We start from the raw sequence: 12,875 nt of genomic DNA, 5'->3' as shown, positions 1-12,875 counted from the left end.
TGCACCCTTTTATTAGTCAATTTATGCAGCTGATATTGTTCAGATTTCAAACTGCTGTTACTCTTTCTTCCAGTGAAGTTAAAAGTTCTTTTTTACATAGATGTAAAGGATGTCGATCCAGGTACTAAAAACTATCATAAATTCTATGGGCAAGTGTGGGCCTTATGAAGTGCTACTTTTACCCTTATGACCCCTTATTTGAGCCCTTTGAAGTTCGGGGTCACGTGACTTTTTTTTCATTTAAAAATGTTATATTATGACCCTCGACCTACAAGAATAGCGAGCATACAAAAACCAATACTATATTAGTAAAGTGGTTAGGTTTCAGCTTTATGAGCGAGTTTTGATGGCGATTTTCTGTTTGGACACGTCGGAAAAGTAAGTCCTTTTATACATTCCCTTCAAAAATAGCAACCCCCCTCCCCAATGGGACTATTTTGTTAAAGCCTCGTCGTAAGGAGCTTTGCGCCGCTTCAGGTTATCTGCCTTAATGTCAAGAGATTCGCAAATGAGAAACATTTGCGACTCTCTTGAAATTAAGGCAGATAACTTGCAGTACTAAATTTTGTCGCCAGTTTTCCGTCTGCAGCAAACTTGCATACGTTTTAAGACGTGGCCTTTTCAGTTCCTCGCTTTACGATATTGGTGTATTGGTGCTTAATGTGGTCAAACTGCGACTCTCTGTGCAAGCGAAAAACATGACTGCCACCGCCAAGGTGTTTTGAAGCCCTGCAACTGTTTCGTAACTGCGAACACACCCATCGATTGGACAGTCAAATTTCACCCTCCCATTCCGATCTTCGGCAATTTTGTCAGCATTTTTCTAACTACTGCAGTTAGGAATCGCTCTCATCATGCCAGCGTTGAGACTTTCACTTGAAAAGGGCTCCAGTATTTTCAGTTGCGAAATGTTAACTGATCCTGTCGTTTCACGTTCCAACCATTTTCCTTCGCCAACTTCCAATAACACATCCCATCCTCTTTGTAACAAATATTGTGAATTTGACTTATTCCGGGAATCCTGATGTTTGTGTCAACCCGGCTGGATCTCTGTGGCACTTCTGCAACACACACTCGGCACCCCTTTACCCCGCCGTTACTTGCATGCCAAGGCGCTCTCTAGACCAGACGCTGTGAGAATGTCGGCCTTCGTCTCTGCCACATACCGCCTTGCGCCTTGCATGCTGCTTCATTGTCACTGTCTTTCGATCACATATAGCTTTTCCATGTTGAGCCTCACTGAAGTCATAGCCCAAGACCTTAATACCACTGTTGTTTCCCAAGCTGGGAAGCCTAGTCAGAAGATACCCTGCATGATAACAGCCAACATTGTCAGATCTAATATATGCTCCACTTAACTTCGAATACAACGTATTAAGGCTGAAAAAGTGTGCTGATTAATGGAGGCTACAGTCACCGGGTTTTGAAGGCAGTTGTGAAAAATATGGACAAAGACTTCCACGGTCAAAATTCGTGATAGCTGCTGTATACATCATTCTTTCCCTCGTCCTGGTTAACGCTTCTTAATATGTGCGATTTCCATTGCTCTATTTTGTCCGTACTGTCATTTATTAGGAACGGAAGGTCAGCTATTTCGTCACTTACCTTGCTGCTGTACCTTGCTGATTTCCAATGGTCTCATCTAAGGAGTCGAACAGATTTTACAGTTCCTGACACCTGTCACACTCAATTAAGTGACTATGAGTGCAACACTCCCTGAATTCTTCTTTCTTAGGGTCACTTACTTCAAAATATCAACAATGATCAAGTGAAACAGACGGACTAGCTTTTGTGAATCCTGAACGACATGTGTACTGTATAATGTTGTCTTTAGGAAACGCTTGGAGGACAAAACCATTGAATGCAACCTTTGCGCCTCACTGTCAGACATCCCTGCATCATGGAGCTTTTCGATAACTTCTAAATTTTCTTCTAAAGACTTTTGCTAGTCGATGCTGTGCACACTTCAAGGATTCTTTCTTTCACTGGCTGGTTTGAACTCCATTTCTGGCTCCACAGATCTTCAAGTACTGGGTGACATGACAACTCTCGCTGGTATCATTTTCCGTATTGGCCTAGGAACAAGTAGCTCCTCTCCACTTTCAAGCTTAATTCTAGAAGGCCCATATGCTGTGCCTTGTGAAACCAAATTGCGTGTTATAAACCTTAAGAAGTGTTCGACTTGAGTTTCACTCTGTATGCTTTGCGTGTGTCCTAGGTGACAACATGCAGTTGAGGGCCTCCAGTGTTTTGTAAGCTCCTTGTCGGACATATTTCCATTTTATTTTTTCTTCCGTCATTGACATCTTGACATCTTGCCTGAACTATTTACACGAAAGTATTATCAGAGACGTTTTTTATGTCAACAAAGTCTGCCGCAATATTGCATTCCAAGAATCACAATGTCAAGTCTATATCCCAGATTTATAATTAACAATTATTCCACGGGTGCGCGTTGGATATGAGTTGGCTATAATCATTTCATATCTAACAACCGATTTTCAGCTTGTTTTTAATTTTGAGCAGACGTGTACAGTTACCATGTTTGGAGAGCATATGGTTTAATGGCTCATACACCATGATGGCTAAGCCAATCGGAGCTCTATCTAGAATTTCATTATCCAATGATTCAGTTTTTAATAAATTATCTTCGCTATTTTCTGCAACACCTGCCGCTGGTTCATTGCACAAGCATTGTAACCGATAGCTTGTTCCATACTACGGGTAGGTGGTCATTGGGGCAATTTGTGAACTAAGCCTCCATGGATTGATGTTGCTACTTTATCTACTGAGTGGATGAAGTTAACTCCAGTGACAGAGATAGGTTCAAAGCATATTACCTACTCTGTTTAGAATTAGATCCTTCTCCTGAATATTCCAGGCTTCTACCTGTGCGGGTAATGTCTCCAGTGAAGTCAGCAACAGTTGGTTGTTTGCCGAATTCTCTTGTCAATTCCCGTATTGAATTGTGATCGCCGCTCGAGCAAACGAATAGCTGGTCATTTCAATATTCCACACATTCACCTTGATGTTAATGAAAAGATACACAGTCTCTTAGTGCTTTTTAAAAATCGCTTCCACTAAAATGACAATCCGAATGCTTGATAAATAAGTACGTGAGTGTAATAACACTTGTAAAGAGACATGTATGTCCTTGGCTTTCGCACGTGGACTTTTTAAGAAAGTCAAATGAACTTCAGCCAATAAGAAGAGTATATTCACCTGTTCACACCACTGATTTTAAGAAAAGAAACCTATAAACATTGGGTTGCTTGTCTTGTAACCTCTTCAAACTGAAACAGCCAACATTAAAAGCATTCTTCTTACATGAACGTAATCCGTTTGGATCAAACACTATTGATATTAAGTCAATGTTTTCCCAGGTGCGTCTTGACTTTGAAAAGTAAACGTCTAAAAGCGGCTAAAATTCCCATTTTCTTAGCTGTAAGTCAGCGTCCTTTTTGCCTCTATCTTTGACCTTTTGTTGTGGCGTCACTGAAAGGCCAAGGGCCTTTGAACTGCCCCAAGTTAATGAGTATGTGAAGTTGTTCAATTGCACTATGTTTCATCGAAATCAGTACCCTCATTTCGCAAAACAGTTAGTAAACGCAATTTTTTTCGGGTCTTAAAATGTGTACATTTATAGGAAAGGCTAAGAAACACTAACATAAAAACGGTTTCGGGAGCGTTTGGGGCGCATTTTAGGTTTCTCGGGATTTACACCAGTTTTGTGAACTGGCTATTGCGTATGACGTGTTGCGAGTTACGTGCTGCGTGTCACTTGTCGTTAAAGAACCATAAAACACTTTTTCTCAAACAAAGAAGTGTCACTGTTTTTCAAGTCAATCAAGAAACAAGCTGTTTTTAAGAAACTTAAGTATCCTGTTTTGCCAAAATTTCCTAAAATGTGGTTTTTGGAACACACTTTCCATTCTCAATTCTGAAGGTGCTTAAAAGTTGTCGCATTCAAAGAACAATTATGATAGTACTAAATATTTTGAGCAAAAGTATTCGTTTCTCAGTAAAGATGAGGGTTTCTGAATTGGGTTCAGTGACACTGGGCGTGGCTTGATGACAACCCCATCAGCAGCTACTGCTCAGGGACTAGTGTCCAAATTTTGCACAAATAAGTGCGTTATGTCAAGTTACTTAGAGCTTGAAGACCTTTTCCTAGAAACGGCACATAAATATACGATAATGGGCCCTTAGCAGGGACCCTCATTTGCATTTTATTTTCGTAACAACAGTGAGACAAATTCATTGTTAATCGACAGAGTAAATAGACGTAATATTTAGTAGAGGTCAAAGTGACAGTAAATATGGTAAGCGTGCCTCGATGGGTTTTTTTAGGGTCAATACCTTCCAAGTTTGAGCATAAACTACGTCGCTATTAATACAGATTTGAAAAAATTACCACCACAGCTATATTAGATAAAGATGAAAATTTGTTTCATTTGTTTTGATCAGCGTAACAATGACATTGGAGTCTTCATAGCAACAAAATGTTGCCATTACCTATTTAACTTTGAGCAGTATTCTCGGCACTGGTAGCTCTTCTCCCAAACACGTTCACCAGAGCTTCTTCCTCCAATAGCCGCCTTGATCATCGTGAAGGTTAAGCGAAATCTTGAAGAGTGTTATAGAGATATTTTGGAAGAAGATGACGTTTTGATGGATAAAAATACGGTTAAAACTTGAAAATCCTGATGTTCGGCCATTATCTGTAGTAAATGAAACGCTTTTGAAATGCAATGTGACCTCATAGTAGTTTCAATCTTTTTAACATATTGTGTGAAAGATCATGGAGATAGCTTTAGCCGATTGCTAGAAAGGAGGTTTTTATTAGTATGTATTGAGGTGCTCTTGTTAGTGGTTTTGTAAACATTTTGGTCGACTTTAACATTTCAGCAAATAATTTTGGAACCCCTCCACAGGTTTTTTTTTTAATTTGACATTAACCGTCGTTTTATATGACCTATGAGTGTGAAGATTATTCATAACTTGTAAGGCAGTAAAATAAGTGCTTCAATTCGCTAATTTTTGTCGGAAATTTCATGTTTACAAGTGAGAGCCTCTCATTATTTAGAGCTATTGTCTGCAAGTTTCCTTTTCCCGTGAACAGGAGTAACTAACAGTGTATTTGATGAAATATGCAGAAATTTTACTTATTGTTGTTCAGGAAAATATAAAACTTAGAGAAGAAATATCTAACAAGTGTTTTCAAAATTCTTTGCTCATTTGTTAAAATAGACCAAAATGTTTAAAAAAAGCTCCAACAAGAGCGCCTCGATAGATGCTAATATACATACTTCCTTCTAGCAATCGGCTAAAGCCATCTCCATGATTTTTTACACACGTTTTTAAAACCAGAGGTTGAAATTACTATGAAGTGAAATTGAATTTCTAAAGCGCTTCCTTTTCTTCAGATAACGGCCGAACATCAAGATTGTCCAGTTAAACTTCATCCCAAAATTTCTCGGTAATGCTCACACAGATTTCGCCTAACCTTCCCGAACACCGAGGCGACTATCGGAGAAAGAAGCGAGTAGTAATACTGGTTACTTCATCACACAGCCAATCAGAATCGAGTATTTCAAACACGTGCTGAATTAATTCACTCTCGACCAATCAGCGTTCAGGATTTCATGGGGGTTAATACTACATGTAAAACCATCACGAAAAGTCTCCCAACATTCCCCCGTCATGTAAGACACACGAAAAGTCACGTTTCAACCAATTTTATTCTGACGTCATACCTAGCGTTACAATCGGGACGTGTGTGACCTCCTATTGACGTCACGCCCATTTCGTTTTAAAAAGTTTAAAAAGTCATCAAAAAAATGGCCGGGAAAGCGGTGGTTCGGTGGCCATCGCCGGTACTGGCTAGAAAGTTCTTGCTTGGTTGGAGCAGAGTCTGATCAGTCGGGTGGACTCGACTCACAGGTTCGAATCCTGTCGGGAACGGTATTTTTTCTTTACAAATCTAATAAAATATCTACATTTTGTGCGTCGCACTCTGTCAACACTCGGTATCCAAAAGGATAACTGATTTGGCTAATGGTTACATCATCACTTAACGTGTAGTCTACCAAAGAAAGTACTGCACAGGGTATCAAAATTCTATAGAAAACAACAGGTGGTTCTAAAGTAAACCCTTACTCTTTTGGTTCTTAAATCAACTCCATTTTTGTTCCTAATGAGTGGAAAGTTTATTTATAAAAATAGGAATAAGAGATGCGATCCCCTAGCAACACATGTCTTCTTATTTAGCGCTAAAAATCGGATATATAACAAAACACATACACACATACAAAAAGTGGAGCTGAAAACTCTCTATTTCAATTTTGACTCACCATTACGAAAGCGTTCTCTCCGTTCCATCTCGAGGAAACGACTAAGTATTGAAATCTCAGCGCTTGATGAGCTTATGGTTTTGTCAATTTACGCGCCGTTAGCGTTAGTCAGTTAATTATGCTGGCTAACAAGTCTAAAGTTGAATACAAATTAATTCATCTCTACAGCTAGACCCATGGGAGCACCTTGACTTATTATTGTAAAAGCACAAACAATTGATAACTTAACAAGGATCAAGTTAAACACGCGACAAATAAATTGACAAGACACGAGATACAGTTTTAAAAACTTTATTGAAAACCAGTGACAAAAAGAGTCGAATACACAGCGATTTGAAAGAGATGGAAATTAATCATCTTCTTCGCCCATGGAGTACTTGTAAGGTCTAACTCGAAATTTCTTATGCCGAGTTCGTTTCCTCTGTTTGCCATGAGCATTATGATCATCCAAATAATTTACAAATTGAATCCGACGCCTTTTGCGCTTCGGGCCTTGTGATGGGTTTTCTACTGCGGGAGGAGGGGTCAGGAAACCAAGATTTAAAGTTAGTGGTGGGTTGGAGCTTTCGTTTTCAGGTTTTTGTAAGATAGCCGCTTGTGTTAATTTAGGTGTTACGTTGAAGGGGTTAATGGGAGTGGAGAATGCTGCCGTTGCTGTCGAAGAATCTTGTGTGCTTGATGTTAAGTCTGGAACGGTGCTGATTATTTCTTCCGGTCGTGTTCTTGTATTTAATTGTTCTTTCAAAGCCAGGTATCTGTTTTGCAACTGAAAGTATCTCTTAGCTTTTTCATCGTCCCGAAGATCGTTTCGAGAAAGTAAGTCATCCATGTTGCCCTGTATTTCTTGCATAGCTGGAAGAAGTGGGACAGGCGAAAGATTTTGCTGCTTTAGATATTTTAAAAGCTCTTGAGGAATATTTTCTTGAAACCCTGCTTGGTTAAAACCTTCTTCACTGGGCAGGACGTTTCTTCGCAGTCGACAATTATCTTGGGTAGTAGTTTTCAGATCAATCAGCAGATAACCAAAAGGTCTTTTTACAGCCTCCTCGTACTGATTTAAAATGAAATCAGTTTGCCCGGGATACATTTGCTTGGCAAGAGTCAAGATTTGCAATTTGTCTCGTGGGTTCTTGAATAACACCAGATAATGGCTGTTTAGGCTTATGCTGCGGCTACCTTTCCCCTGATGAAATAGATTCTGCACGATATAAATCACGCTCAGATTGCGATGATGAGAACCACGAGTAAAGAGGTTCACAATTCGCTTGTCTTTACTGGCGTCAATCATCTGATCATCAAACACGATCAAATTCCGTTTGTTCACGTCAAAATAGGAATCTTGCTCCAAAGCCGTAGGAATTCCCTTGACGAATTCAATGTTTGGCATGGCGACTAACATTTGTGTATACGCAGGCTGCCATTGTGAATAACACCAAACGATCCTCTCCGGGGGAGGGTAAATGGTCTCTGAAGCTTGTTGCAATAGCGATCGAACCCAGGCCGTTTTTCCGGACCCGGTCATTCCGGCAATCATGGAGGTGAAAGGATGCTCGAAGCGAAACCGCTGACATTTCTGTGAAAATATTGGAACTGTTTCAGATGGGGTGAGACCAGCATTGCGGTGTTTAGACATCACGTGTCTTTGCATATTATCTTTTCTACTAAAGGATTTTTCGCAGACAGAACAGAGCCAACTCATGTCAACTCCTCAGGAGCAAAATGTAGACTGAGAAAGAGGTAGAATGTTGCGCATTTATATAGGTTTTCAGGCCACAAAATTCTATTGTTTTCCTCCTCCTCCTCATTTCTATTGTTTTTCCTCCTCCTCCTCCTCCTCCTCCTCCTCCTCCTCATTCTATTGTTTTCTATCCTTCGCCCACTCATTTCATTTTTTTCGCCACGAGATTCTATAAAAGACTGCCAACTGCCATCATGAGTTCAGTTTCTCGCAATGTCTCAAGTTGTCAAGAACAATCGTGGTTTTCTTCAATTCTTAGCTGTTTGTCCAGCTCATCAGCGACAGTTTCTTTTACGGACAGCCAGTCCACAACAACTACATGCATTAGTCCAAGTCTTATACAATATACTTAAGGAATACATTCTTATCCCAGAAGAAAATAAGCGGAACGTGTTGCCATATTAGGATGCTCTAGTAAACCTAGCAGAAACAAATGTACCTTACAAAACAAAGAAGCGAATCTTTGTACAAGAGGGTGATGGTTTTATTCAAGACCTATTGGTACCTGCTGTTACAACCCTAGGATTTTTGATGCTATAAAAGAGGAAACAAAACTATAAGTTACTCACTTGAAGCTACAGTCTGTCACGGGTACGCATCAAAATGAAGAGAAAGATAGAAGAACACGAGAGTGAACATGAAGAAAGCGAAAGTTCTGGTGGTGAAAGCGAGGATGAAGAACCAAGAATAAAAGAAGAACCAAGAATAAAAGATGTTTTGAGTCATCTTTCCCGAGCAGTGTCGGAAAAGCGTGCTTCTGATTTGCTGCATAGTATGGCTGCGTCCAAAGATATTCTTTTCTGGACTCCGAGCGGACAATTACTTCGAAATAAACGCACTATTCCCGTCACAAACATCGCCGAGCTAGTTGAGTATGTGTTACTCCCTCATAACAATGAGGTTACCAGGCCTCGTGCGCTGAATACGTTTCTAGATGGACTTGCAGAGTTAAGAATCGATAAAGGTTTAATCAAGAACAAAAAGCTGTTATGTGATGTAATGGAAAAGGAAAAAGGCTACCGAAATGTAGAAAATACTTCCGATAATGAGAGTAATAATGACGAGAGTTCATCGGATATTGAAAATCAGGAGGAGGAAGAGGAAGTGGCTTCTGAGAATGGCGTTGAAACTGAAGGCACCCAAGAGAGCGACAACGACACCGAAAACGATAGTGAGGAAGCAGAAAGTAGTAGCCCTGAAACGTCCACCACCTTTCACTCTAAAAGTCCCTGTGAACGTTGCGAAAACTCTAATGTGTATTCCACATTGATCATGAAATGTCCTAAATGCTTTTGGCACGATAACTACAAGATTTGTCCTATATGCGATCACCAGATCCCCGAGGAGAGAAAATACATCAAAGAGGGCTTTCTTCGGTGTCACGATTGTGGATTAATTACACACAAAAACGCCAAGACGTTGGAAACCAATTTTTATTCACCTTCTAAAGAGGAGAACGAAGAAGATGATTAATTTCCATCCCTTCCAAATCGCTGTTTATTTGACTCTTTTTGTCACTGGTTTTCAATAAAGTTTTTAAAACTGTATCTCGTGTCTTGTCAATTTATTTGTCGCGTGTTTAACTTGATCCTTGTTAAGTTATCAATTGTTTGTGCTTTTACAATAATAAGTCAAGGTGCTCCCATGGGTCTAGCTGTAGAGATGAATTAATTTGTATTCAACTTTAGACTTGTTAGCCAGCATAATTAACTGACTAACGCTAACGGCGCGTAAATTGACAAACCCATAAGCTCATCAAGCGCTGAGATTTCAATAGTTAGTCGTTTCCTCGAGATGGAACGGAGAGAACGCTTTCGTAATGGTGAGTCAAAATTGAAATAGAGAGTTTTCAGCTCCACTTTTTGTATGTGTGTATGTGTTTTGTTATATATCCGATTTTTAGCGCTAAATAAGAAGACATGTGTTGCTAGGGAATCGCATCTCTTATTCCTATTTTTATAAATAAACTTTCCACTCATTAGGAACAAAAATGGAGTTGATTTAAGAACCAAAAGAGTTAGGGTTTACTTTAGAACCACCTGTTGTTTTCTATAGAATTTTGATACCCTGTGCAGTACTTTCTTTGGTAGACTACACGTTAAGTGATGATGTAACCATTAGCCAAATCAGTTATCCTTTTGGATACCGAGTGTTGACAGAGTGCGACGCACAAAATGTATATATTTTATTAGATTTGTAAAGAAAAAAAAACCGTTCCCGACAGGATTCGAACCTGTGAGTCGAGTCCACCCGACTGATCAGACTCTGCTCCAACCAAGCAAGAACTTTCTAGCCAGTACCGGCGATGGCCACCGAACCACCGCTTTCCCGGCCATTTTTTTGATGACTTTTTAAACTTTTTAAAACGAAATGGGCGTGACGTCAATAGGAGGTCACACACGTCCCGATTGTAACGCTAGGTATGACGTCAGAATAAAATTGGTTGAAACGTGACTTTTCGTGTGTCTTACATGACGGGGGAATGTTGGGAGACTTTTCGTGATGGTTTTACATGTAGTATTAACCCCCATGAAATCCTGAACGCTGATTGGTCGAGAGTGAATTAATTCAGCACGTGTTTGAAATACTCGATTCTGATTGGCTGTGTGATGAAGTAACCAGTATTACTACTGAAGCGCCCGTTAACGATTTTGGAAGAAGTGCTACCAGTGCCAAGAAATTTGGCCGCATGTAAAATAGGTAATGACAACTCCGATGTCATTTTAACCCTGATCAAAACAAATTTTCATGTTTATCTTATACTGGTGTGGTGGAAATTTTCCAAAATCTTTGTTAATGGCGACGTAGTTTATGCTCAAATGTGGGAGATTTTGACCCTGAAAACCCCATTGAGCCACCTTATTAGAGGGTGTTAATTTAACAGATGAGGGTTATATATGCCTTACTGGAAATGGATAGCTAAAGTCAGCATCACACCATGTACTGAAGTCAGCCAAGTTAGACTGTATTTTTTTTCTTGACATTTAAAGTTAGTTTACAGTTCACGGGATCAGGTAATCACTTTCTGTTTGTTTGGTTCTGGTGCTTTTCTGGAATTTAAATTGCCTTTATCATTTTAACTGCTCCATGAAATCCATCTGACACCTGATTGCTGTTGATTTTGCTTTGGGGAAATGAATTGGTTAAGCCAGAAGATCAGTGGTAAAACAACGAGTAAAAATAATCTATGCTTATCAATTTATGGGGCTTGAGGTGAAAAAGAAAACTAAGTGTGTGCTGTCATTTTGTCTTTACTTTATGTAGGTCGCGGAGCAGCTATTCAAGCCACTGGTATTCCAGCTGATCCACTGGTTTACCAACAACAAAAAATACGAAAGTCCTGAAACAATGACCCTCTTAAATGCAATCCTGGTATGTTTTATGATAACGCTAACGAATTTTGGCCCTTTTTAAAATTAGGCAGTGGAACCCCGCTATAAGGAAGTGCCACGGTGCCAAAAAAATTGTTCGTAATAGCGGGGTCTTGGTTATAGCGAAGACCCGTTTATAACGAATTATCTGGTTAACAGCAAAAGTATTCGTTAAAGCCAGGTAATGAAAAAAAAAAAAAACTCGACCTCTATGGGTCGACACTTAAACCCACGGTACGGTCAGGTGGTACAGGTCAGCGGATACGGATACGGTCACGTGATTACCAAATTTTCTCGGATGGGTAGATTACCACATTTCCTTAGCTATGGGGCTCCGTCAGCGCGCGGGTGGAGCTCCGCTATGATAAATTAACATTAAATATTGTTTTTACGTGTAGGCTATAAAGTTGTACTCATTTGATAAGTATTATTTTCCAGGATGGCATTGTTCACCCTTCTGACTCTGCATTGCGAGATTTTAGTGCCCAATGCGTGCGAGAATTCCTACAATGGTCAATCAAACAGACAAGCGAAAAGGTTTGTCAAAATTTTAAGTTGTTATAATAGGGGTGTAGTTGTAACAAAATAAAAATGGAATGATTGTCAGAAATGAGGTTCATTGTTCATACGGCTTTTAGTATACTTTTTTGGAAAAGAGGCAGCTAAAAACAATTCATATGAGTTTCTTGCAGAAAAAAAACACTGCAAGCACTGTCATGTTTTGCGGTGTCAAAGCAATGGACTTTAAACAATGATGCTCAGTGAGAGAAGCTCCTTAAAATATTTTTGTGGTTATTTTAAGTGTGATCGAGTCTCTGGATGAATTCACCGTTTGCAGTATGTTTTGTGTGTTAACAGAATCTAAGGGATATTTGCGTTGGACGTTAGAAGAACGCAACACATAATCTTGGGTACTTAGGTATCCTGTGTTACTCAGGGGTGACCTTTTCCGTAGGTGCTTTCCTCGTACATGTACGTCTGCATTTTCTGCGCCATTTTTGAATAATTTAGCTCAAGTAATTTACGTCATAAGCGCAAATGGCAATCACGTGCATCACCCTGGTTCTATCAAGTTCAACAGGGGAATTTAACTACGTCAAAAGCACGGAGTTATTTGAGTTCGGCTAAGGAATAACGAACGTGGGGTGGTTTTCTAAATCTCTCCGAGCGCAGGAAAAAAAAATTGTCAAAGCCATGGATTACCAAAGGAATTTTAACTTTAATACGAATAAAAAATAACTTATTTTTTAACACTGATTGGGAAAATTATAAAATAACTACCCTAACGCGTCTATGCAAGAAAAATTATTATGAACGTTATTTTGAAGAAAACTTTAACAATTCCAAAGAAACGTGGAGAGGTATAAATGATATCATCTCAAGAAAGGCAAAAAGTGGTAAAAAGCCAACACA

The 12,875-nt window shown here is 39.5% G+C and overlaps 1 protein-coding gene across 1 annotated transcript in view; it reads left to right on the top strand.

Moving 5' to 3' along the window:
- Window positions 1-12,875, top strand: part of LOC140940209 (DNA-dependent protein kinase catalytic subunit-like) — a 296,315-nt gene that overhangs the window by 97,008 nt on the left and 186,432 nt on the right. Inside the window, exons 32-33 of the mRNA XM_073389127.1 lie at window positions 11,356-11,463; window positions 11,901-11,999. Of these exons, the coding sequence (XP_073245228.1) occupies window positions 11,356-11,463; window positions 11,901-11,999 (207 nt within the window). The remainder of the gene's footprint in view (window positions 1-11,355; window positions 11,464-11,900; window positions 12,000-12,875) is intronic.

The sequence above is a fragment of the Porites lutea genome, chromosome 6 (genome assembly GCF_958299795.1).
Source record: "Porites lutea chromosome 6, jaPorLute2.1, whole genome shotgun sequence".
Classification (NCBI taxonomy): domain Eukaryota; kingdom Metazoa; phylum Cnidaria; class Anthozoa; order Scleractinia; family Poritidae; genus Porites; species Porites lutea.
Note: the sequence above shows the minus strand (reverse complement) of the source record. Positions and strands in the feature narration are given on the sequence as shown.